At 42.1% G+C, this 27766-nt stretch overlaps 1 protein-coding gene across 1 annotated transcript in view; it reads left to right on the forward strand.

Annotated features, from left to right (window-relative positions):
- The first annotated feature begins 6553 nt into the window (after positions 1-6553).
- Positions 6554-27766, forward strand: part of EXT2 (exostosin glycosyltransferase 2) — a 140007-nt gene continuing 118794 nt past the window's right edge. The window contains exons 1-4 of the mRNA XM_082684033.1: positions 6554-6757; positions 17733-18298; positions 19261-19350; positions 24407-24523. Coding sequence (XP_082540159.1) covers positions 17763-18298; positions 19261-19350; positions 24407-24523 — 743 coding nt within the window. The 5' untranslated portion in view covers positions 6554-6757; positions 17733-17762. The remainder of the gene's footprint in view (positions 6758-17732; positions 18299-19260; positions 19351-24406; positions 24524-27766) is intronic.

The raw sequence follows: 27766 nt of genomic DNA on the forward strand, positions 1-27766 counted from the left end.
GTTGTTGTTCTTGTTTTAATTGGAATTTGTCTTGATTTACCCATGAGTTTTACTGGTTTCATTGTTTGCCTTTTGTACCTCATCTCTGTCCTTTCTTCTGGTTCTAACCTTCTTTTTCCCTGAAGTACATCTTTCCGAAATGGTTAGGAAAGGTTTATTGATAGTAAATTCTTTCTGTTTTTATTTGTCTGAAAATGTCTATTTCTCATTCTTGAAAGATGGCTTTGCCAAGTATACAATTGTACACTGACTACTAGCTTGTCTTGGCCTTCTTACGATGATCTTGGGCCTTCCGTGTTTTGTTTTTATTCTTGTTGAGAAGTCAGTCGTCAGTCTCACTGTCCACCTGTTACAGCTACTCTCAGCTACTCTCTCCCTGGATGCTGCTTCTCCATTCTCTCTGTTCCCTCCTCCGGGATGTACGCTGGCCTTTCCTCTTCCCTCCTCCCTCTCTCTCAGCATTCTCGTCCATCCTTTGCTTTCCGCTCAGTCTGCATTCTGGGTAGTCTGTTCAGATCCAGATCCCAATTTGCCGACCGTGTGTCATCTACTGTTTAACTCAGGCATCGAGTCCCTGGTTTTCGTGTTTAGTGCTTTTTCAATTCCCTCGGTCTTTTCAGAAAATATCATCTTGTTTGTTTCTTATGTTGACATTCCATCTTTCAAGTCTTCGAGCACCATAAACTTACTTATTTTATATTTATTTCTCAGAATCCAATGATCTGTGGTTCTTGGGGGTAAAATGTGTGCTGTTTGTAGTTTCTTCTGACTGGCTCATTTACCATGTGCTCATTTCTGATCGTGAGCTTACGTTGGCTCGGGTTTTATCTGCCAGGATCCCGGGCAGGCTGTGTGGAGGTGTGACCCTCCATCTGGGGGTGGAGGTGAGAGGGGTTCATGTGTTCCTCTTCCGGTGCGACCAACCTGGGTTGCTAATACCTTGTATTACTCTCTAGGCTTGGAACTTTCTGGACCATGCTGGTAGGTATAAATTCAAATCCCACATTGTTGTGAAACCTGATCTTAAATCTGGTGTTTCTCCACTCTCTGGGCAAGATGCACAGTTCTGGGTTTGTTATTGACATCAAGTCGGTTCTCCAGACTCCCCCTCAGTATCCTGGCTTTCCGTGAGCCTCTCGGGACCCCCTTCCCATCTTGCACACCCTCACTGTTACTTTAACACTCGATTTTCACACCGTAGCTTTGTTTCTAGCCTCTGTATCTTTACTTTTTTCGTGAGCTCAGCTACCCATCAGGCGGAGTGTTCATTATATTTGATCTGGCCTGGATAGCTGTTTTCTAGTTCTCCAGGCTACCCGCAAGTGTTGTTGAAGCCGAGCCAGCATAACGATTCTTTTCACAGAATCTTTTTCCTTGGAGATTATACCTTTCTCCATGCTTGCAAACTGCCATCATTTAAAGGAAGTGGTAAATCTGGGACGCCACAGCGCACTACCGATTCCACCTGCCTGTAACCTCTCTTTCCCCCATGATGCTGCTTTCCTGGAAAGACAGGCCTTGTCTAACTTCCTCTTCTGCTTTTCCAGGACCCCGTGGGTAGGCTGGGATCCGCGTGGTGTCTATTCCTCCCCACCCCCATCTTCAACGTGAATAACAAAACATCTTTCTACAGCTTTTCCTCTTTTAACCACTAACCTCTGAGCTTTCCTACCTTCTCCGAGACTGTGGGTCCTGGCTTCTAGTTTCCTTTCCTGCTCTGCTCCACGGCCCAGCCACCCTCAGCTGCTTCAGCATCTCTGTAGCCTCTACAGTCCAGGCTCTGCGCTTACTTACCGCTGATCACTTGCATGTAGCAATGGAGTCGCATCGTCCTAGTTAAACTGGATTAGAAAAAGCCCGTGGTCTTGCTGATGGCTTCTCCTTCTTTACATGCCCTGCTTCTTAGCTGTGCTTTTGCTCCTGGCTTTTTCTTGACCTGGAATGCCCTATTCACTTCTCTACCTGCCCCAAATCCCAACTGTCCTCCAGGACCGGCCAAGATATTAACTGTTGTGTGAAGTCTTCCCACATCTTTGGGACTGGACGTGATTGCTTTCTCTTTTGTACCTCACAGCCCTTTGTTTACCGGATCTTGCTTGTGCATTTGTCGTCGTTTTGCTTAGTTCCTCCCGGTGTCTGGGCACCCTTTATTCATATTCGTAGAGCCCTTAACTGTGTGCCAGGCACTATATATGTCTAGCATTTTAAGAAGTAAATAAGACAGGTTCCTTGGAGGTGGTTCCCAACACAGGTCTTTAACACAGAAAGTCCTCAATTAATGAGCAAATGAGTGATTAATGGAAAGATATATATGTATTTATATATATTATTTTATATTTTAAAATATATTTTGTTTATAATTTATATAATTCATATAAAGTAATATATTTATATGATAAATATATTTACATATTATATAATTTATATATGAATATATTTATATATACATAATGAATAATGAATAATAAATAAGTCTATTTATATATAAATATATTTATATTTATTTTATATTATTATTCATATTTTATTAAATTATAAATATATAATATTTATATATTTCTATATATAATTATTTTTATATATATTATATATTTAATATATATAATATATATATTATATATTTAATATGTAATATATATATTTTATATATATTATATATATTTATATGTTTTTTAATATATTTTGTATATTTTATATATCATTTATATATAAATAAATTATATATAATATAATGATAATATAATATAATATTATATATATAATATATATATTATATATATATAATTTTATATATATTATATATTATATAAATATATTTAAATATTAATATATATTTATATTTAAATATATTTATTAAATAATAAATAGATATATTTATTTAAATATTTATATAATTATATATAATATAATGATAATATAATATAATATTATATATATTATATATATTATATATAGTATATATATATAATTTTATATATAATATATATTATATAAATATATTTAAATATAAACATATATTTATATTTAAATATATTTATATAATACAAATAAAATATTATGTAAATATTATAATAAAATATATAAATTATAATGAAATATTATATAAATATATGTAAATATATTGCATATTATATAAATGGATAATGATTATATATTATATATTATTAATATATTATATTATATACAATTATGTATAATCATAAAAATATATATAAATTATATAATTTATATATTATATATAATTATAATATAATTATATTTTATATATAAATATATATATAATGACATTTATATATAAATTTTATAATTCATATATATTATATATAAGTTATATATAGTATATATAATTTTAATTATATATAAATTATATATAATCGTTATCTATTTATATAATATACAGTATTTATGTTTATATAAATATATAAGTTATATATAATCATAAATTATATATAATCGTTATCTATTTATATAATATACAACATTTATGTTTATATAATATACATTTATATAAATATAAATATAAATATAGTAATCATAAACAATATAAACAATATATATAAAAATATAATATATTTTTATATAGTATATGATATAATATGCAATTATTATATTTATATAATATACATTTATTTATTGTGTATTATATAAATATAAATATAAGTTATATAAATATAAATATCATATATTATATAATATACAATATATAAATATATTATATTTTTATATATACAATATATAAATATATTATATATTTATATATTGTATATTATATAATATACAATTATTATATTTATATATGTATATTATATAAATATAAAATATACTGTATATTATATAAATATAAATATACAATATAAAATATATAAATATATATTGTATATTATATAAATATTATATAAATATAATACATTTGTTGTATATTATATAAATATATAAATATATAATGATTATATATAATATACAATATATTTACATTCATTTATATAATATATTTTAATATATTTTATATATTATAATATATTTATATAAATATATAATATATATTGACCCTATAATATATTTATATTTAATATATAAATATAATATAATATATAATATAATATATATATAATATAATATAATAAATATAAATAATAATATATAAATATATATTTGTATTATATATGATATATTTATGTTTATAGAAATATAGATATTAATATATTAACAAGTAATATAGTAATATAAATATCTATATTAATTGTTAGTATATTACTATATCTGTATATTGTTACATATATTTGTATATTATATAATATAAATATATTTTTATATAATATATTTATATATTTTAATATATAAATTATATCATATTATTAACATATTTTATTATGTATTATATTAATTATAATATATTATTAAATGTTATGTTATTGATCATAATATTTTATATAAAATTAATATATTTAATCAATAACATATTTAATAATGTAATTAATAATATAATACATAATAAAATATGTTAATAATATATCATAATATATTATTAATAATATAATAAATAATAAATTTAATCTATGATTTAATATGAACATAATATATTCATATTAAACATGATAGTATATGTAATATTTTATAAATATATATTTATATATAATATGATCATAATGTTAATATATAATATTTATATATTTATATATAATAACATATATTTATATATAAATATATAATTATATATTATATTATATGTTTTATATATAATTATATAAAAAAAATATTTCTATATACATAATAAATAATATAAAAAATTTATATATAAGATTTATACTGAAATGTAAGATTTAAAATTATATCTAAGAGTTATATATAAAATAATATATTTATATATTTACATATATTTATATATAAAATATATATTTACATATTATATAATAATTTATATAATTTTTATATTATTTATACATAAGTAATACATATTTAAGCATAATACATATATACATAATACATACTTATACATAAATAACATATATAAAATATATATAAATAATATATAATAAATATATATATGAATATATTTTTATATAAAATTATGTATATTAAAAATATACAGTTAATAATATATATAAATTTTTATATAAATATAAATAAATATATAAATATATATATAATTAATATGTGCTAATATATTTAAATAATATAAGTAATAAATTTATATATAAATTATGTATATAAATAATATACAGATAATATGAATTATACATAAATATAAAATAATATATAAGTATAAATAAAAATATTTATATAATATATAATGAATTGTATATAAATAATATATTTATATATAAATAATAATATAGATGTATATCAAATATAAAAAATAGTATAAATAAGAGAGAGACAAGAAAACAAAATACTTTCCATCTGTCCAGTTATCAAATGGGTGTCTGTGTGGTAATTTTCCTATTGTTTTAGGGACATAGGATTTGGACGTGGAGAAGCAAAATGTGGGTTTCCCTTCTCAAGAATAATCTCATCCCAATATCCCTGGATCAGTAGCAAGCCGGCATTAACTCACAAGAATATTCCTTGAATCACTTGCTGCTGGAAGCCCCCGTTCCCAGACACAGAATCACTCCCATTATTTAAGCTGTAAGCGACAACTTCCACCAGATGGCGCTATGGGATAGCTGGGCCCCGGAACGGATTCGGCTTCTGCAGCGAGTTACCTGTAAACCGCTCAGGCTCTTTGCAGTCATCTCATCAACCTCCCAATTCCAGCATTCTGCATTTTTGATTGACATTTTTAGCTCCACTTATGCTTTATGACAGGAGCTTTACTATGCATGTATAAGGCTAGGTCATAAGCAGTACAGAAAGGAACAAAATACAAAAGTCTCTTTCCCCCACTTCTATCTCCACCGTTATTCTTTCAAAACTGTTCACTGCTTCTTGGATTCCCTCTAGAAAAGAACATTCTTCATACGCTTGAAGGTAAACTTCTGCATGTATTTTTCTCTCTCCGGTTTCCGCTTATACATGAGTTTATGGAAAGGGGACCATCCTGACTCAGTTTTAGAGCATGCTTCCGTATTCGCACACCTTCGAGATACGGACATAGACATGCATTCTCACGTGGTTGCACTTTAGTCATAATTTATATTGATTATTATAAAATTTTCCACATTTTATTTTGCTTGTTTCCAGTTTTTAGCTATTATTTGGAACAACGCTGTAATGAGTGTTTTCGGTAAACGCTGTTGAGAATATCCGTAGGCGACCCTCCTTGCTGGGGTTTAAACGTCTTGGTGGGGGAAGGTTGAGGGCGGACACATTTGATGGCTGTAGCCAAACTGCCCTCCAGGAACGCCGCACGCGCACCACTGCTCACTGGAGTAAAACGTCTGCATTTGTGAGAGCTTCGTAAGTGAAGCATGTTGCCTTCCTGTTTGGACCTAAAGGTTCTTGAATTCTGAAGGAGTTTCCGGGCGGAGCCTGAGCTTCGCGCGCCTGCCTGGGGAGAAACCCTACGCGGTGCCCTGACTCCTCCTGTCCAGCAGGGGGCGCGGGCCCGGCCGCTCCCGCATGCGCAGTGCGCTCGGTGTCAGACGCCTCCGAGCCCGGTCGCTGGCCCCGCTCTCCCGGCTCTCTCGCGTAGACCGGGCGCCTGGGGTGGCGGCCGGCGAGTCGGCGCGATCCCTCCCCGGCGGCCGTGGCCCGCGCCCTGCGGCATGCCCCGGTGACCGAGCGCGGGGCCGAGCGGGAGGCAACCGTGGCCGAGGTAAGCGCGGCGAGGAAGGGCCTCCGGGACCGCGGCGGAGTCGGGCCCGGCCGCCGGGAAGCGCGGGCCGCGCGGAGGCCCGAGGACGGCGAGGGGCGACCCCATCCCCGCCGGGGCCGCTTGCGACGTCTCCGGCTGTGGGAGCGCTTGGATGTCCGCACCGCCTGGTCCCCTGGCCCGCCCCGCCCTTTGCTGCCCACCTGTCCCCCTTGCCCACGCCCACCCCCGCCCGCTCCTTCGGTCTCCCGGGACCCCGCAGCTGCCTTTCCCGCACCCTTTGCCGGGACCTCTGCCTTCCCGCTGTCCGTGGCCTGTGGCAGCCCGTGCGGCGCAGGATGCCAGGGCAGGGCTTGGGGCCTCAGGCTCCCGGCGCGGAGAGAAGACTGGGTGGGGAGGGTGGCCAGGGGAAGGTGCCCTGGCTTTGGGCATCGATTCAAAGCTTAGAGGCATTTACCAGACCAGACCAGTTTTGAGACTCGGATGATTGCTGGGTGAGACTTACTGGGAGCTGCTACTCTCGAGAAGGGTCCTTGACTTACTGCTGGTCTGAAGATGCCTTGAAATAGAAATATGTCCGTTTTAATTCTTCGAAGGCAGTTGAGCGCTCTAAGGACTTGCACTGGACTTGGTTTGTAAATTTCAGGGCTCAAAGGCTCTTCGTGGTGATCTATGACTCAGTTTCCAGCATTCCTCACTTCCGCTGCCTTAAGTGTCTTGTTTGCATGGTCTGGTATGAATGGATAGATTTGGGTCCCTCAATTATGCTGCCTCTGCTAATTGAGGAGTGAAAAAGTTAAATCTAGTTTACGCTTTTGTAGGTAACTGGGGGTAGGGTTGGAGGTTAGTAGGACGGGCTCCAGAGTCAGACTGCCATCCTCCAAATCCTAGCCTTGACATTTTCTAGTTTTGTAACATTGTGCAATTTCTTAGCCTCCCCCTTGCTTTTACCCTGTCTGGAGAATGAGGATAATAGTAGCTTGTCCCGTGGCACTGTTAAAAAATTGAATAAGTTAACACAAAGTGCTTAAAACAGATGCCTGTAGTAAGTCCTCAGTACAGCTTACTTATTAGTTATAGTGTGATTCCCACAATCAAAGAAACAGTTTTTCTTTTCCCATTGGAAACCATTTTTAGGGATGGTTAGCTCGCATATAACTTTAATTATAAAGAACCCTATCAGGTGAGGCGCTGAATCACAGATCTTCCAGCTTTTGCTAATATTTGGTTCCCTCGTTTTCAGGCATGGTGGGGTTAAGTTCCAGTATTGGAGTGGTCCTAGGAATTCAGTTGTGAGGGCTTTTCTAAAAAGGTTAAGATGAGATTGTGACTCAAAGTGTGGGACTAAATGGATCGGATCTAGCCGGGAGCACCAAGGAGAGGTTTTTCAGGCACATTTTCGGGATAAATAACTCGAGGAACAGAAAATGTGTCTCATCCTGACCGTAGAGAGGAGTTAAAAGATTTTTCCAGTGACTCAGTGTTTGACAGCTAGCCAGATGATTCCAGTGTTTTGCAGGGACAGGTTTGCTGTGTTTCAAGGTTAAGTTTGTAGGGCTTTGCTGTGAAATTCTTGTTTCATATAGGTTATGGTGTTATGCGGAATGTTAATTAGTAGAAGAATCCTTTCAGTTCTCTTCCAAGAAGCTCACTGTCAGGGCCTTTGAATGTGGTGGTGGTAGCACGAGTGTCCACTTTGGTTTTTTTTTGTTTGTTTTTTTAATATATCATGTATTATTTGTTTCAGGGGTACAGGTCTGTGACTCATCAGTGTTACACAATTCACAGCACTCACCATAGCACATACCCTCCTCAGTGTCCATCACCCAGCCACCCCATCCTTCCCATCCCCCCTCCACTCCAGCAATCCTCAAGATTATTTCCTGAGATCAAGAGTCTTCTATGGTTTGTCTTCCTCTCTGGTTTTATCTTGTTTCATTTTTCCCTCCCTTCCCCTATGATCCTCTGTCTTGTTTCTCACATTCCTCAGATCAGTGAGATCATATGATAATTGTTTTTCTCTGATTTTCTTATTTCATTTTGCATAATGGCTTCTCGTTCCTTCCATGTCATTGCAAATGGCAAGATTTCATTCTTTTTTTGATGGCTGCATAATACTCCATTGTGTGTGTGTGTGTGTGTGTGTGTGTGTATCTATATATCACATCTTCTTTACCCATTCATCTGTTGATGGACATCTGGGCTCTTCCCATAGTTTGGCTATTGTGGACATCGCTGCTCTAATCATTGGGATGTACGGGCCCCTTCAGATAAGTGAGTGTCCTCTTTGGATGGGAAGATTATGACCTGTTTTCTTGGATAATGGTTTTGGAGATACACATCTTTCTGTGCTTCAGTGTGTGGAAATTGACTCCAAAAACATGACAACCAGTAGAAGAGACACACTTGCAGATACTTAATAATGTAACGCAGCAGATGTTGGGCTGAGATATTGAAAGGTTCGAGGATGCTCACCAAGAAGGTTCTTCATCTCTAAAGCACCATTCAGTAAGGGGCTTCCCCCCCACCATCTCTCATCCTTTGCTTTCCTTTTTCATTTAAGGCTTTTCCCCTCTTTTTTTTTTTTTAAGATTTTTTTCTTTTTTTTTTTTAAGATTTATGAGGGAGAGAGGAAGAGAGAGTGCAAGCAGTGGGAAGGGGCAGAGGGAGAGGGAGAGAGAATCCCAAGCAGACTTCCTGCTGAGTGCAGAGCCCTGCAGCCCTGAGCTCATGACCTGAGCTGAAACCAAGAGTTGGACGTTCCACCAACTGAGCCACCCAGGTGTCTCTCCCCTCATTTTTAAATGGTTTTACTTCACCTCATGTTCTCACCGTATCTCTCAGCTCTTTGGCAAAGACCCACGGGAGCTTGCTTAGGCTGTGTAGGCATATCTCAGAAATGGGGGTTTACATCTGGGATGGCCCTTAACCAGTAGGGGATGGCCTTCAGAGCATGGATGCTGTCGTTCCTAGCCTTCAAAGGGACAGTTCTGGGGTGTGTTCTCCGCAGTTCTGCAGAGGACTGAGCCGCATTCCCCAGCTCGGTATGATAACCCTCATGGCTTTCCATTCTTCCCTGACTCCTGTTCTTCGTCCCTTGCTCTGGCTCTCTGGACTCACCTTCTGCAAGCTCCCTGCTTTCCAGTGGCTTTTTCCTTGATTTGGTAGCACATAAACTAAGACAGTTGGTACTAGAAGTGGCTCTAGAAAGCCGACCCTGCGAATAGTTTTGTAAGGCTGGACTCCCTTAGCCCCAGATGGCAGCAAGGACCCATCTGCGGCTGTCGATGACCTCTGGTACTCTCCAGCATCCCGGCTGAACAACTCTCGCCAGCGGTGGGCGGGATGTGATTCAGGTGGAGGGGAAAGCTAGAGCTCTAGTGCGTGGGCAGGATGTGGACAATAGTAATGGTCAGGCAGATGGAGCTGGCTGTCCCTGTCAGCTCTCTTCCAGCCTTGAGGTAAGGTCCTTCCTGCTCAGATCAGCCGGCTGTCAACCCAGGACACACTGTGAATAACAGAAGGCTCTGTGCCAGCATCTCCTACGGCCACAGGCCGGGCTGCTGAAAATCAGGCCCAGAATGTAATCATAATTATGGCAGAACTGCCAAGGAGGCTGAATGTACAGCCTTGGCAGGTGGCCTCTGCCAAAGTCGGGGTGAGACCCGAGCTGGAGGTGTTTGGTGGAAGCACGGAGAACTCTGAACTCCCCGGTTTCCCTAGCTCCCCGGGACCAGCGGAAGTATCTGCCTCTCCTTTCCTGGACCTGGTGCAGAGACCTTGCCCTAGGCTGTCGCCCTGCAGGGTGGGACTTACCCTCTGAAGATCTGTGCCCTCAAAAAAAAAAAAAAAAGATCTGCGCCCTCCTCCCTGTTGCCAAATAGGGACATATAGTCCCTGCTGCTGGACCAAGAGCTTTTGTACAGGAAGAGTCGCAGGACCTGGCTCCTGGGAACCAGCAGGAGCTGGGGGCACACATGCGCGAGTGACTCTGGAGGGTGCTGGGTGAAGAGTGGGGTAGTGGTGGTCCGTGAAGCTGCTTGGGACCGGCCGTGTCGCTTTGGGACCATTCACTCAGGGTTCGGGATGTAATGACCTTACAAGAGCAGCTTGAGCCAGTCCTAGTATGTTGCTGGACAGATTCCTTGGAACTCGGACATGGCCATGGTCTCTACCACTGGTTCTCAGGTAGGGGTGATTTTGCCTCCCCGGGGGGTATTTGGCAAAGTCTGGATGTAGTTTTGATTGTCAGAACTGGGGGTTCTTTCTGGCTCCCCACAGAAAAGGACGTTCTGGCTTGAGATGTCAGTAGTGCCTGGCCTGCAGGGAATGAGATGCCGGAGCTGTCTTGGGAGAGTGTTCCGGAAGGGATCAGAGGTATGCGGGGGTGGAGATTTGAAATACATTTCTTATTTGAGGCCAGAGATGTACACCTGCTCCCCGGAGGACTCACTTCTTTAATTCTGGAATTAACATGCAATGCCCACTGGAGGCCAGCATCTTCGAGAAGCTCCGTGTGGGCCATCCCCCGTAGGCCAGAACGGACTTTAGATCTGATTGTGGAACTGGGTTCCCACATATTCTCGAGTGTGAGAGGATTCTGAAATAGCGGAGGCTGGGGTGGCGCCGATCGTCAGTGGCGTGGTGGACGCGATCCCCACAACAGCCGGTAAAGCCCGACTTGCAGCCGCGTGTTGATCCACGAGGATGTTAATGGGGTACGGTATCCTTAAGAGCAGTGTAGTGGGGTGGCTAATGAAGGTATTGCTTGACTTGTGTAACCAGAAGAAAAAAACAAACCAACCAAGGGTGTGCAAGTGGAAGGTTGATGTCACTATTGCAATGGAAGAATCATGGTTCATCCCAGTTTTGAGAGCGGAGCTCAGACCCATATCCCATGGATGGAGAGGGAGGCTGCGTCTCTCTGAAGAGGACTTGGCAACGTCCCTTCAAGTATGAGCAGATGTTCACCCAGTCCTTCCTCGCAGCAGCCGCTCTTTATCAGACTCAGGGCACATTGGATAGGATCCGGACCTTTGAGGGTTGTTGTCACAGAATATGAGCTGATGGCAGTACCAGACCACCTTGAGCAGTAGTGTGTGGGACCTGGGAGATCCGCGCCTTAGCCTCTCATCCTTCTGAGGGACAAGGTACAGTTCTTGTGGTCCTTCAAGAGTTCCTAGGACTCCTTAGAGCCCCTGTCACCCTCCTGACTGGCTGTCCCTGGCTCTGTGTCTCTCTCTCCTTGTTGGTTACTCTGGCTGTCTGAGATCACCTCCCAAGTAAGGAAACTCCCTGCACCTTCATCCTTACCTCTAGTTCTTTTTTGTGGTGGTGGTGGTGGGGGAACAGGGGGACCAAACTATGACAAGTAGGAAGCGCAGTGTGATGTCTGGGACTCTAACATAGGGGCATTAGCCCCTACTTTGGCCAGCCCTTCTGCTGACCACTGGGGACTCCTACCAGCAGAGGCCAGTGGCTCCCGGTCCTGCCCACACAAGGTGGTGTCAGACTTGTCTGGTTTTCTTGTGCAGGCGGCTAGACGGGGTCTCATTGTGGTTACACGTTTACTGAGCATTAATGAGCTTAAATGTTTTCAGATGTTGCTCTGCCGATTTTATGTTTTGACTGTGAAATTCCTATTTAAGTCTTCTGTCCGGTTTTCTCTTTTTTGTTTGTTTTGTTGTTCTTTGTTTGTTTTTGTTGTTTTGGAGGCAGTCTTTATTCATGTTGTTAGTCCTTGCCGATTACACGGATTGCAGGTCTGCCTTGCTTATTGATTTTCTTTTTACTGCTGTATGGTGTTTTTTGATTAACAGAAGTTCTTAAGTTTTCTTTTTTTTTTAATATAATTTTTTATTTTTTATAAACATATATTTTTATCCCCAGGGGTACAGGTCTGTGAATCACCAGGTTTACACACTTCACAGCACTCACCAAAACACATACCCTCCCCAATGTCCATAATCCCACCCCCTTCTCCCAAACCCCCTCCCCCCAGTTCTTAACTTTTCTTAACACAGAATTTATCATTTTACCTTTTTGTGGTTTCCATTTCCAGTATTTTGTTTTAGAAATGATTGTCTGCCCAGATGTCATGGAGATCTCTCTTCTATTTTATAGTTTTGCCTGTTACATGTAGTTTTTTAATTGACCTTGGATAGATTTTTCTCCCCTGTGGCTGCTTTTAACATTTTTCTTTAGCTTTCTTTTTAATTGTTTTACTTTTACATATCTAGGTGGTTTTTTTGTTTTGTTTTGTTTGTTTGTTTGTTTTTTGGTATATATTCTGCTTGGATGTGAGCATCTTGAATCTGTGAATTGGTACCTTTCATTACATTAGGAAAAACTTAACAGAAGACAGCTGGATTCCCTTATCTACTTCTGCAGTCAGTCTTTGCAGTAACATGCATCACATGGCCTCGAAAATGAAAGTGAAAAAGTCCTGTCCGAGTTATTAAAACAGTTCAGAGCCTTTGAAAGGGTCATGGGGTCCTCCTGGAGTCCTCCAAGGTACTCTGAGAACCACCCTAACAGAAGCTGGGGAGTGTTTTACCTTTTTTTTCTGGTCTTAGAAATAATTTGTGTAAAATTGGATTTATTTCTTGAATGTGCAGTTGAACTTCTGGGCCTGGAATTTTCTTTCTAGGAAGGTTTTTAAAGTTTTGATTCAGTTTCTTTGATGTTAAACAACTGTTCAGGTTTGTTTTCAAATATACTGGTGTAAGTTCATTGACATCATCTTATCTTTTAAATACAGGCAGCATTTAGAGTTATGTTTCCCTTTTCATTTTAGATATTTATTTCTCCTTTCCCCCCTGTATATTGATTAATTCTACCAGAATTATATCAAATGTCAGTTGTACTTGCCTTTTTGAAAAGGCAGCTCTTAAGGGTGCCTGGGTGGTGCAGTTGGTTAAGCGTCTGACTCTTGCTTTCAGCTCAGCTCGATTTTGGGTTGCGAGATCAAGCCACATGTTGGGCTCCATGGTCAACACTGAGTCTGCTTGTGACTCCTTACCTCTGCTCTACCCGTCGTGTACGTGTACACTCTCTCTAAAATAAATCTTAAAAAAAAAATCTTTGAAAAACACTTTTTAGCTCTGTTGATCCTATTTTTTTAATTAGTTAATTACTGTGGTTTTTGTTTATTACTTATTTCCTTCAATTTGGGTTTATTTTGTTGTGGTAGTGTGTTTTACGTAGCCTGTAACTCATGAACATTTGTAAGCTCATGTGTAGATTCTATTTTTGTTCCATTAATCCCAGTTTTGTTATATATATATATATATGTTATATATGAAATCAGTTTTTTTTTTTCCAAACTGTGGGTGACCCATTATTGGGTGATAAAATTCATCTAGTAGGTAAGGCCAGCATTTTTAAAACACAGTAGAATAACGGAATAGAAAAATACCGTGTTTGTTAACATGTTTTGTGGCTAGTACTGTATATTAAGGTTAAACATTGTTTTGTGAAGCTTTTAGTTTTAAATAACTAAATAACTAAAAGATGTAGTTATTTACTTTAGAGAGAGCGAGTGAGCACATGCATGTGAGTGGGGAGGGGCAGAGGGAGAGAGCGAATCCTGAAGCAGACTCCCCGCTGAGCACAGAGCCAGCCATGGGCTCCATCTCAGGACCCTGAGATCTTGACCTCTGCTGAAGTCAGGAGTCAGCTGCCCAACCAAGTGAGCCACCCAGGGGCCCCTGGGAAGCTGTTATTTAAAATACAAATGCACACACCTGTGTCTGTATTGGGTCACAGTATAAAATGTATTTCTCCGTGTAGGTTTTAGTTTAAAAAAAAAAAAAGTGTGAAAGCCACTTTGTTAAAAGGTAGTTTATCTAATTTCAATCAATATTTCAAAGAGGATGGCTCAAAATAAACACTGAGGAACCTGCTAAAATGCCCGCATCTGTGACTCTGTTCTAGAGGGGCTAGGACTCACCTCCTGCACTGGGGCTGAGGACTCCGGTTTAATAAGCTGCCTCTGCAATATTTGCCCTTTGGGTGTGAGAACCACTGATCCAGGGGATAAAGGGATCTGGAGAGCCTGTTGTGGGGTTCAGACTTGCCATGGAGTGGGCAGCTCTTTGCGTGCATTTGCCCCGAGACTTCCTATCTTTTAGCTCCCACAGAGACGCAGCGCACCAAGAAAGCTACTGGGGTGGTTGGGGGGGGGGAGGCTGTTTCTTAGAAAGACAGAAAAAAGGAAATGGCTCTCGGGGTGCCTGCGTGGCTCAGTGGGTTACGCCTCTACCTTCGGCTCAGGTCATGAAACCAGGGTCCTGGGATCGAGCCCTACATCGGGCTCTCTGCTCAGCTAGGAGCCTGCTTCCCCCTCTCTCTCTGTCTGCCTCTCTGCCTACTCATGATCTCTCTCTGTCAAATAAATAAATAAAATCTTTAAAAAAAAAAAAGGAAATGCGCTCTCATGCCCATATTTCTGTCCTGGATGAATCAATGAGCATATGTGAATGGTTGATGCAGGGTTCCCCAAAGATGATAATGTGTAAACTTAAAAACGTATGCACCTTCATGCATTAGTCTGTGACAAACAAATTTCTTAGGTTCCAACGGATGGTTGCAAGTGGTACAAGTTGCAATCTTTCATAACTGTTTACATTTTGCCTCCAAAGCTGGTGTGATTGCAGCGTTCAAGGCTCGACAGTATCCTGTCACCTAGGCAGTGCGGGCAGTGATGGGGGAGAGCGCCATTTAGCCAGATAAGCATGGTTGCTCACCTTGAAGATGGTCTGTGAACTTTTCAGTTATTTCCCTTTTTATTAATAGCTCTTCTGAAAGACCAGTGAGTAGAATGGGACCATTTTGTAGGCTGGGACTTGGACACGTGGCTTGCTGAAGCAGCTTACTGCAGTGACGTGGCAAGTCTGTGACACGGGGGACCGTCCGTGGCTCTGCCCTCCCCACGCAGTATCTGGGCATGCGATGGAGGGGCTTGTTTGGGAAGGGTCTGAAGCTGTGGTCTACAGCGAAGGTCTGTATTTGGAGAGGAGGACTAAGAAGCTTCTTTACATCGGTCAGGGATGCTTATTGGCTGTTCCATTCAGGTGTTGCTGGATAACAACCCAACCCAAACTCCGGTGACCTTACAACAATAACTACCAGGGATTTGCCCAGGGTTCTTGCTGGGGATGGTTCGTGTGTGTTCTCTTCATTTTCTTTTGTGGCCTCCCTGCGGTTACTTTCAGCTGGGAGCCCAGCCTCCTGATGGCACGGCAGCCGGGTTCCCAGAGGACAAAAGCAGCAGCTCCAGGTCTCTTAAGGCCTCAGCTCATAAGCCCGAGAATGTCATTTCTGCCACATTCTCCCGGTTGGGGCAAGTCTCAAGGCTAGCCCAGATTCAGGGGGGAAGAGAAACAGAGTCTACCTTATTAGAAAAGTGGCATGCACATTCAAAGATGTGACGAATTGTTGGCATCCGCCTTTGGAAACTCATCCACCACATTGACCTGCCTTTCTTTCCCTCCCTCCCGGACTCCCTGCGCTTTTCTTCCTTCCTTCCTTCCATCTGAATGTGTCGCTTCGTCATCTCCATTATGAAACATCCCTGTATTTTATTTAAAGATTAAAGAGTAATCTAGCCCAATAGTCCTTGGCACCTTACTGATACTTTCCTAGTGGTATTTTTCCATTTTGCATTTTGCCGTAGCTTTGTCTTGCCTCCTTCAGTAGAAAAAAGTTCCTGGAAGATGGCGTCTTCGCTCTCTCCCTCGTCTCTTGCCGTGTGCGTGGTCGGTGCTCGCTCCTCACAGGGGTGACTGAACAAGTGAACGCAGATGTTAGAATAACCAAAAGTCAGTTTGTCTAGTGGAAGCATCAGTTCATGTTAGGCAACTGGTTTTTTTTTTTTAAGATTTTTATTTGTTTAGACAGTGGGAGGAGAAATCTCCAGCAGGCTTCCTGCTGAACGTGGAGCCCGTGGGGCTCGACCCCACTACCCTGAGATCATGACCTGAGCCGAAACCAAGAGTCAGAAGCTCAACCAGCTGAGCCACCCAGGCGCCCCATAAGTTAGCCACGTGTTTAAAAACAAAACAATTATTTGGGGCAACTGGGTGGCTCAGTGGGTTAAGCCGCTGCCTTCGGCTCAGGTCATGTTCTCAGGCTCCTGAGATTGAGTCCGGCATCGGGTTCTCTGCTCAGCAGGGAGCCTGATTCTCTCTCTCTCTCTCTCTCTCTCTCTTTCTCTCTCTCTCTGCCTGCCTCTCCATCTACTTGTGATCTCTCTCTGTCAAATAAATAAATAAAATATTAAAAAAAACACAATTGTCTTTATTCTACTTTTGATTTTCTTCCTTGGTCAGCGGCCCGTCTTCCTAGGCCCCACACATTTATGACTTACGCTTTCTTTCTTTCTTTTTTTTTTTTTAAGATTTTATTTATTTATATGTCAAAGAGAGAGGTAGAGCGAGCAAGAGAGCACAGGCAGACAGAGTGTCAGGCAGAGGCAGAGGGAGAAGCAGGCTCCCGCCGAGCAAGGAGCCCGATGTGGGACTTGGTCCCAGGATGCTGGGATCATAACCTGAGCCGGAGGCAGCTGCTTAACCAACTGAGCCACCCAGGTGCCCCATATGTTAGCCACGTGTTTAGAAACAAAAAACAATTTTCTTTATTCTACTTTTTGATTTTCTTCCTTGGTCAACGCCCGTCTTCCTAGGTCACACACATCTATGACTTGTGCTTTCATCTAATACATATTTATAGGATATAGTTATACTTATCAATATTTGTATTAAGTATGTATAGTATTAAATATGAAACATATAGCACACATTTAATACACGAATATACATTCGTATATATTTACAGGAAGGGTCCAAAATCCCTTTTCATTATTTCCTCAAACCGCTTCAGGGAAAGAAAGAAGTATGCTGAAAGTCAAACAGTCCTTTCAGGGGTCGCTTGCTCCCCTAACTGCTTCATTTTTCTTGTGTGTCTCCCCCGGAACCAGGAGTGGGAGGAAGAGGCTGTCTGTGTCATTATGTGTGCGTCGGTCAAGTACAATATCCGGGGTCCTGCCCTCATCCCAAGAATGAAGACCAAGCACCGCATCTACTACATCACCCTCTTCTCCGTCGTCCTGCTGGGCCTCATTGCCACCGGCGTGTTTCAGTTCTGGCCCCATTCCATCGAGTCCTCCAGTGACTGGAACGTGGAGAAGCGCAGTGTCCGCGACGTGCCCGTGGTCAGGCTGCCGGCCGGTAGCCCCCTCCCCGAGCGCGGCGATCTCAGCTGCAGGATGCACACGTGTTTCGATGTCTACCGCTGTGGCTTCAACCCCAAGAACAAAATCAAGGTGTATATCTACTCTCTGAAGAAGTATGTGGATGACTCTGGTGTCCCGGTCAGCAACACCATCTCCCGGGAGTACAACGACCTGCTCACGGCCATCTCCGACAGCGACTACTATACCGATGACATCAGCCGGGCCTGCCTGTTTGTCCCGTCCATCGACGTGCTTAACCAGAACACGCTCCGCATTAAGGAGACCGCTCAGGCTCTGGCCCAGCTCTCTAGGTACGTAGCACGTTCGTACGGGAGCCAGGGCCTTCGGGGAGCTCAGGGGAAGGACGGGCAGAGGGCATGGTTCTCAGGAGCTGGCCTCCAGCTGCTGTCTCTTGCCTCGTGTGAAGGCCTGGGTGTGCGTGACCGGCTTGGAGCACGAAGCCAGGGCTGGAAGCCCTTCGGCTCTGTACTCTGTAAAGTGCTTTGCCATCCTTGCTTTTGCTGGGGGCTCCCACCATCTTAGAGTTTAAAATCTAAGGATGGCTCATGTTCCCATAGCTTTCTTGTTCTATTGAAATCTCCCCCCACACCTTATGACTTATGTAAGACTACATGCTTACTGTAAAAAGTCTGAAAATACAGGTAAGCAAGAAGAAGCATGTAAGGTTCGTTCCATGTTGCTGCCTTAATGATGTTGCTTCCCAGCTGTTTTTGTTTTATAAAATATACACATGTATATATATATTTGTATGACATAGATGCATGTGCACGTGTATGTATGTGTTTTGTTAGAAGTGGAATGACACATTCTCTGCGCTTGGGCTGCCTTTTTTCCTCAATACATTATGAATATATTTCTAGATAATTTCGTATTAGTTTACTATGTAATTTTTAAGGGTTGTACAGCCTTCCATTTTACACATGTTCTGTGATGTACTCAGGCAGCCTTCTGTATTCCTTTTTTGTTTCTTTAACCAAGTGGTGAACATTTAGATCATTTTCAGGTTGTCATTGTCCCAGGCACGCCTGTAGTGGCCGAGCTCCAAGGACACATCCACCTGTTTTTTTCTTTCCAGGAGCCAGGCTAGTTCCTGGTGTACTCTCAGAATTTCTAGGAATTCTCTTTGCAGCCCTGAGAAGTGGCCCTGTTTGGGGTTGGGGATACTTGCGGCTTGTCTTCCAGTAACTGACTCTTGTTTCTGTTTCTTCACGGTTGACGTGTGAATTCCCAGGCATGTTTGATTTCTTACCAGGTGGGATCGAGGTACAAACCACCTGCTGTTCAACATGCTGCCTGGAGGTCCCCCAGATTACAACACGGCTCTGGATGTCCCCAGAGACAGGTGAGTGTATTTGAGGTTGTCCCTGTGATGGGGTTATGAGGATTAAGGAAATGCAAGACCCTTTCTTTGGTGGGAAGTCCTCTGTCTAAGCCTAGTGGGATAGACTGTGCAGTCAGAATTGTTTGTTAAAATGTCCTAGGCATTTCCCTCCTTGAGATGTAGATGTGGTGAGACCGGACCTGCTTTACTCTGTTGGGGAGCACCAGCTAGAACTTACGTTGTAGCTCAGTGTTTTAAAAAATCATCTTTTTTTCTCGGTCTGGGTTTTCTCTCCTTACTGCAGCACCCCACCCCCAAGGCCCGCTTTGTGCCTTGTGTCGGCTCTGTCCAAATTTAGGAGCATTTGCGAAAAGCAGAGCCATAGCTTGCTGTAGGAAGGGGACGCGGAGGTGTGACAGTTACGCCCACAGCCTGTCATGTTGGGGAACGAGGGCGCTCCGGTTCATTTACTCGACATCGGCTCGGTCAGTAGCGTCCTCCCCTCCTGGCCCCCACTCCCTTCTTTCCTTCCTCTCTTCCTAACAAACCTTCCAGACAGCACGCGGGGTGTGGGGTGGTTGGGATCGCAGGGTTATGATTCCGAGTCTGCTCTCTCTGTTTACCAGCCCTTTTCAACATCGACTGAACTGCTTGGGTTGGAGGCTTTCCAGGAGGCGCAGGAGTGGGATGCGGTTCCTCTCCTAGTACTGGGCTCAAGGCTTTGAGGAGAGCAGAAGAGTGAGGCCCAAGATGGGGGTCCCGGGTGATACTCAGGGTACAGCAGTGTTGTAAGCTGACATCAGAACTCACTCATAAGTCATTTTATTACAGTTGATGTTTCACTCTTAAAATCAGTGTTATGGTTAGAAAGTAGCTTGAGGCCCGTGGTGTTCTCAGCCCACAAAGGCCAACACCATCATTTATGAAAATCTACACTTGGTACTACTTTTCCCTGCAAGATTAAATCCAAGCCCTCTTTGCCTTAAGTAATTATGTAGGGTCAGTGTTGTGTTTCTGTCTGGAAATACAATTATCACTAGAAGAGACCTGCACTCCAGGACCACCCGTCCCGCCCCCACCCTGCACACCCCCGCCCCCGCCACCTTCCATGTAGAAAGCATCTTGGTCGATAGAGGGCAGTCGGGCCACACAAATTCTATAGAAACCAGCCAAACACAAGGTGAGCCCTGGTTTGGCCCGCAGCCCTGGCGTTCCTGAGTGGGCTACTGTTTTATGGATTTGGTTGCTCTGGGGAAGTGAAATCCTTCAGGGAACAGAGAAGGGAAGAAAAAGCTGTTAGGAATGTTGTGTCTTCACCTGCTGTTCTGGGTTTATTTTTAGAAGGACTTATTTCTGTTTGGGACATTTCACTTTTTGCTGACATTTTGGTATATGTATTTGCATGGGAGAAGGATTTTATTTTTATCAAGTGCACATGTTAAATGGGGTTTCATTTCTCTATGGGAAAGTGTCAAGTACTCAGGCAGAAGTCTGAGTTCTGGCTAGTGGTTAGGTGTTAAGGATCAGGAAGGTTAAATCTTTTTCCCTGTGCATGTATTTTTGTAAGTGATTATAGGCAATACTATGGCAAATAATGAATCACTGTGTAGTCCTCCTTTGTCTGAGCATGTGGGAAATTTCGTTTTGAAACCTAGGTGGTCTTCTGGTTGGAGGGAAGAGTAGATTTTTTTGTGTGTGTCCATTTTTTTCTATCATTTGTCCTTGTTCCTGGATTCAAGAACCATGAGGACAGAATGGTTTTAGCGAGAGCTGCCTATTGGATTATTTGGAAATTAGAAAGCAGGCAGGCCAGATTAGACTGCTTCAAGGGTCTGCTGAAGTCTAAGGTCTTAGGTGTGATTGCTTGAGGATGATTTTACTTGGGGAGATGAAAGGGTCAGGACAGAAGGAAATGTCTGCTCAGCGTATATATATTTTGTGCTGCTTAAATCTATTTTTACTTCCCTTCCAATTTTTAAAAATCCTACACATGATACTTGTATACTTTCTTTGTGCAGGATTGCAACAATGTACGAGCATATAAAGAGTAAAATATAAACATATGCTTGAAATCCTCCTCTGTTTTCATTCCCTTACTGAAAGGTCATCTCTGTCCTCAAATACAATGTGTTTTTCGAGCCTTTTTTCCATGGATTTATACACAAACAAGTATAAATATGTGTGTGCATATGTCTGTAGTATACACGCACATACACACACACATGTGCACGTACACTCATTTTAAGTGGGAGCAAATTATACCTCTTCAGTGCCTTATTTTACCAATCTTTGTTTTCTCATATATGTTCTGCAATATTATTATCTCAATTTTTCTTATTGTTTCTTTGTACACATCTCTCACAGATTTCTACTTCGTGTGAGTTTTATTTAACATGTTATGGAGAATTTCAAACCTGTGTAAGAAAAGAGATTAGTAAGGTCAACCCATGTCCCTCTGTCCGGCTTTGGTAATTATCAACTCAGGGCTGGTCTCCACTCATTTGTACTCCTACCCATCCCCCACCAGGTTATCTAGAAGCAAATCCCAGGTGTTATTACATCTGTAAATATTTCCATTTGAATCTCTCTGCTATAAGGGATTTTTTAAAAGTATAACTGTACTGGGGGGCACCTGGGTGGCTCAGTGGGTTAAGCCTCTGCCTTCAGCTCAGGTCATAATCTCAGGGTCCTGGGGTCGAGTCCCACATTGGGCTCTCTGCTCTGCAGGGAGCCTGCTTCCTCTTCTCTCTCTCTCTGCTTTCCTCTCTGCCCACTTGTGATCTCTCTGTGTCAAATAAATAAAATCTTAAAAAAAAATACTGCTATTTTCACACCGAAAAATTAATAGGAACCTGACATCACCAAATATCTAGCCATTGTTTAGATTTACCTGTCTCATACATATTTTTTTATATTTGTTTGATTCAGTACACAAATAAGGATGACTAATAGAATTGGTTAGCTTTTTTTTTTTTTTGGCGAAATTTGAAGCTTTGCATTTGAGGGGTTTGCCGGCCTGATTGCATGCATGGTTCAAAAGAAAGCAAAGGATGAGCTTGCAGACGAGCTGTGCTTAGGCCCTGTGGACACTCAGATGGGAGGAGGACTGGGGGAACATCTGAGGACAACCCGGAGTAGGGATGGTGGAGTGCGTGAGGCTGTGCAGAGGGCTCTGTGACAGAGGACATGTCCTAGTGTCAAGAAGGCCGGCAATATGCAGAGGACACTTCGAGTGACGTAACACTTGACCTGGCATCAGTCTGATGATCAGATTAATGCTTTTTTTCACTGCAAGTTTTCTGTTCAGTCTCTTGGAGCTTTGGAGCTGATCTCTGATTTGGGGCTACATAATAGGAAAACAGTGTGCTTTTCAGAAGGGAACTTTGCACTCAACGCAAAACACATACTCTGTAGAGCAAGGGATGCTCACACTGTGGTCTCCATTAGCATGTTATGGAGTCATTGGCAGAAGAAGATACAGGGACTTGAAGTCCGAGTCTTACCAGTAGCGGGGCTGGTGTGAGGTCTTTTTAGCTAATTACAGTCCCGGCTCTTGCCGAGGTCGTAAGTAGAGATCTCGAGTGTTATCTGTGACGAAAGACCTACTTCCATTTGCATGCTTTCCTCCTCCCCGTGCATAACTCCCACTTTGCTCTCCGGGAACAGAGGAACGTTGGGGCCCCAGGGACAGAATTACAGTACAAGGTGGTGTGATACGCACCTGCTTCCTTTCTGGCCCCATGTGCGTTCCCCTCTGCTCTGCGGCTGTGGGTGTAATTGCCTCGTCACCCCCCCCCCCACCCTGGCTCACCGGGGCTGCTTGGTGCCTGTGTATTGGATTCGTAATTGTTTGTTTGCACAGAGATCATGCGTTCCCCTGCAGTCTGCTTGCTGTCATGGAATCAGCCCAAGTTCTTGGTGGATGGATTCATTGCTGAATGCTAATCAGGAAAAATCAGACCGTATGCTGGTACTAAGGAGAGCTGCTACATTTTCCAGAGGAGACTGGCAGCTGGAGAGGTCTTTAGCCTGCACATTACCTCACTAACCAGTTCTTGGTTTCAGAAAGCTTAAACAAACAGATTGGGATTTCCAGGGGTGGTTGGGAAATCTTTGAACTTAAACTGGTCGTGTTCAAATGGAATGGAGGTTGTCAACAGGGCAGGGAGAGGATTGGTAGCAATCAATATTGCAAAAAATGTGGTTTCTCAGTTCAGACGTTTTGGCTCAGACTGTACGATGCGTGGAACTGGCAAAACTCTGCCCCAGTAAGTGATTTTGATGGATCTGGGACCCTGGGGACAGAATAACAGTAAAAGTTGGTGTGATCCCCACCTGCTTCCTTTCTCTGATGAAGTGTTGCTGTATTACTTGCTGGCTCCAATTAAAACAGTATGTTCACAGCTTTCCGATTAAGGAGAATAAAGCTAGTGCATGCAAAGTGCAGGCGAGGCACTAACGGTCTGATCCTGGGTTCCTGCTTCCTGCGCGGGGGCTGAGGAGCTGGAGTGGAGGCCAGAGCTGGGGGACAGCCCTTGGACAACACTGGAGAGACCTGCCCAGGGCAGGGGACCGGGGGCAGGCGTGTGTAGCACCGGATGAGATGTTTTGCTGTCATCCATGCTTTCTGTGACCATTGTCGCCTGAGATTCAGGCCAGAGGGTCAGTGAGCGACTGCCCCAGCTGGGCTTCCCCTACCCACCTGTCGTCTGTTCCTGCTGGTGTGAGTGTTGCAGCGTGGGGTAGGACTTCAGGAAGAACTGAACGGGGTCTGAATAAGGTGGCAGAGGGGCTGTTTACAGGGTGGCCTCTGGGCTGTGATGTGTTTTTAAGAAATGGAAAAGGGAAGACTGCTTAGGCCCCCAGAAGAAAGCTGCTAACTCAGGGACCGCACACAGCTGATGTCCAGGAGGTGTTGGATGTGAAGCACAGAGCATGATGTCTTCAGAGACAGGAGACAGGAAGCAGGCCTCTGTTGGTATTATTACTGACCCGGGGACTCCTCTCCCTTCCCACGGAGCTTCTCAAAATGAAGACCTTTCTTTCTCATTGTTTGACAAAACCCTTTGCTTTTCAGGGCTCTCTTGGCTGGTGGTGGCTTTTCTACATGGACTTACCGGCAAGGCTACGATGTCAGCATTCCCGTGTACAGTCCGCTGTCGGCAGAGGTGGACCTTCCCGAGAAGGGACCAGGGTAAGAGACATCCCGCCAGCCAGGTGCACTGTGAGGTGCCGACGCGGGCTGCGCGGTTGGTGTCCAGAGCCGAAGCCTCGGTTACAGGCCTGGGGCTTGGAGTCTGCCGTCTTCCCCACCCCCGCCCCCACCCCCATCCCACCCCAGTTTCTCCTTCAGTTTTCTCTGGCTCAGTGAGTGGAGGGTGCTGGCTACCCAGCTTTCCAGATCTGGAATCCCTGGGGTGTCCTTGACTCCTTCCTCTCCCTCACTTCCAGAAGAGTAAGTCCTTTTGATTGTCCCTCCTAAATATTTCTCAGATCTGCCTTCTTCTCCATGTCCTCTGCCCCCGCCCGACACCAGCTTACTGTCATCTCTCCCTTGGATCTGGAAACAGCCCCCTGTTTGGTTTCCTTGCCTCTAGTCTTGCTGCCCCCACAACCAGGTTGTTCCTGATTACCCACTTCCCTTCAGATAAAGCCCAGACCCCTTAAAATGTCTTTCAAGACCCTCTGGCACGTGACCATTCATTCTTTCCATCTCTAGCTTTTCCCCCACCCCACTTTTAGTTTGTAGAAAGAGCATTGCTCTCTCGGGTTTTTTTGGGGCTGTAAAATCTTTCCGTGGTCTGGAAGTCTTCTTCCTCATTTTCATCAGACTGATGACCTACTTGTCCTTTAGGTTTGAACTTGAGCACTTCTCAGTCCAAGGGGACTTTGCTAACCCCCGGATTGGTTCTGCGTTATACCCCCATAGCAGCTTCCACTTCTCCTACAGTACCAGTCACTGGGCCACGGTGTAATAACTTGCTCACGGCCTCTTTGCTTGGGATTTTGGATTTTGCAGTAAGGCTAGTGCCAGGTCTGGTTTTTTGTTTTTTGTTTTTTTTAAAGATTTTATTTGTTAAATTGAGAGAGAGTGAGCTTGAGTATGGACAGAGGGAGAGGAAGAAGCAGGCTTCCTACTGAGCAGAGAACCAGTGCAGGGCTCAATCTCAGGACCCTGGGATCACGGCCTGAGCCAAAGGCAGACACTTAACCGACTGAGCCACCAGTTGCCCCCAGGTCTGTTTTTTTTTTTTTTTAAAGATTTTATTTATTTATTGACAGACAGAGATCACAAGTAGGCAGAGAGGCAGGCAGAGAGAGAGAGGAGGAAGCAGGCTTCCGCTGAGCAGAGAGCCCGATGTGGGGCTCGATCCCAGGACCCTGGGATCATGACATGAGCTGAAGGCAGAGGCTTTAACCCACTGAGCCACCCAGGCGCCCCCCCAGGTCTGTTTTTTAACTGCCGTGTTGGCTATGCATATCACATGATCCGTTCATATTGTTGACATGTGAGTGAATTAAGTGAAAAGGGCTGGCAGCTTGGGTGTGCAGGGCATCTTGTCTAGCCTTTTTTTGATGTAGTCGGTTTGAAATTGCGCTAATTCTTTTTTTTTTTTTTTAAAGATTTTATTTATTTATTTGACAGAGAGAGATCACAAGTAGGCAGAGAGGCAGGCAGAGAGAGAGGAAGGGAAGCAGGCCCCCTGCCGAGCAGAGAGCCCGATGCGGGACTCGATCTCAGGACCCTGAGATCATGACCTGAGCCGAAGGCAGCGGCTTAACCCACTGAGCCACCCAGGCACCCTAGAAATTGCGCTAATTCTTGGTGAGAATCTCAATAAGCTTTAAACAGACGTGATGATGATGATGATGGTACTCTTGTGTGCCGTGTGCTCACGCATGAAGGTGACTGATTTGTATATTGCCACACTAGAAAGATCATACAAGGTGAGATTTAAAAATCCACACACAGCATTTGGTCTCAGAAATGAGTCTTAAGGAAATAGTTTGGAAAACATCCCAAACTTCCCCTTAGAAGCCTTTATGGGGGGGTGCCTGGGTGGCTCAGTTGTTAAGTGTCTGCTCAGTGGAAGCCTGCTTCTGCCTTTCTCACTCCCCCTGCTTGTGCTCCCTCTCTCGCTGTATCTCTCCCTGTCAAATAAATAAATAAAATCTTAAAAAAAAAAAAAAGAAGCCTTTATAGGTTCTTGGAGAAATAAGAAAACTTTTCCAAAGTGAAGCATTTCCCTCCTGTGTAATGTGTCTCCTACTGTGTAGCCTGGTAACCAAATTCTGAAACCTACTTTAGATGTAGCAGATTTTGTCATTTACATAAGGTGAGATTGAAACATATTTTTATTGTTAGGCAAGTACAAAGAGAGCCGGACAGTTCATGAACTTATTGCCTAGATTTACTTTCTGGATTTTTCTGTTAGTGGACTTCCAGAATTGATTTGTTCTGTTATTTTTTAAATTGAGATATATTCATTCACCATAAAATTTACTCTTTTAAGGAATATACTCCAGTGGGTGTATTTATTTTTTAAAGATTTATTTATTTATTTATTTTAAGGAGATGGGAGAGAGAGAGTTAGCCATTTCTTTGTCTTCTTTGGGAAAGTGTTTGTTTATGTCTTCTGCACATTTCTGGACTGGATTTTTGTTTTTTGGGTGTTGAGTTTGATAAGTTCTTTCTAGATTTTGGACACTAACCCTTTATTGAATATGTTGTTTGCAAATATCTTATCCCATTCCATAGGTTGCCTTTCAGTTTTTTGTTGATTGTTTCCTTTATTGTGCAGAAGCTGTTTATCTTGATGAAGGCCCAGTAGTTCATTTTGCTTTTCTTTCCCTTGCCTCTAAGGACGTGTCCAGTAAGAAGTTGCTATGGCCAAGGTTGAAGAGGTTGCTCCCTGTGTTCTCCTCTAGGATTTTGGTGGATTCCTGTCTCACATTTAGGTCTTCAATCCATTTAAATTTATTTTTGTGTGTGGTGTAAGAAAGTAGTCCCATTTCATTCTTCTACATGTTGCTGTTCAGTTTTCCCAGCACTATTTGTTGAAGAGACTATCTTTTGCATTGGATACTCTTTTCTGCTTTGTCAAGGGGGAGTTGGCCATAAAGTTGTGGGTCCATTTCTGGGTTTTCTATTCTGTTCCATTGATTGTGTGTCTGGTTTTTTTTTTTTTTTTTGCCTGTACCATACTGTCTTGATTACTACTGCTTTGTAATAGAGCTTGAAATCTGGAATTGTGATACTTTAGTTTTGTTTTTCTTTTTCAGGTTGCCTTGGTTACTTATCATTTACTTTTTTTTTTTTTTTTAATATTGGGTTTTGGTTTTGTTGCGTTGTAAGAATTCTTTATATATTTTACTTACTAGTTGCTTACCAGTTGTATGATTTGCAAATAGTTTCACCCATCCTGTAGGTTGTCTT

Source organism: Mustela nivalis (genome assembly GCF_964662115.1).
Source record: "Mustela nivalis genome assembly, chromosome: 9".
Classification (NCBI taxonomy): domain Eukaryota; kingdom Metazoa; phylum Chordata; class Mammalia; order Carnivora; family Mustelidae; genus Mustela; species Mustela nivalis.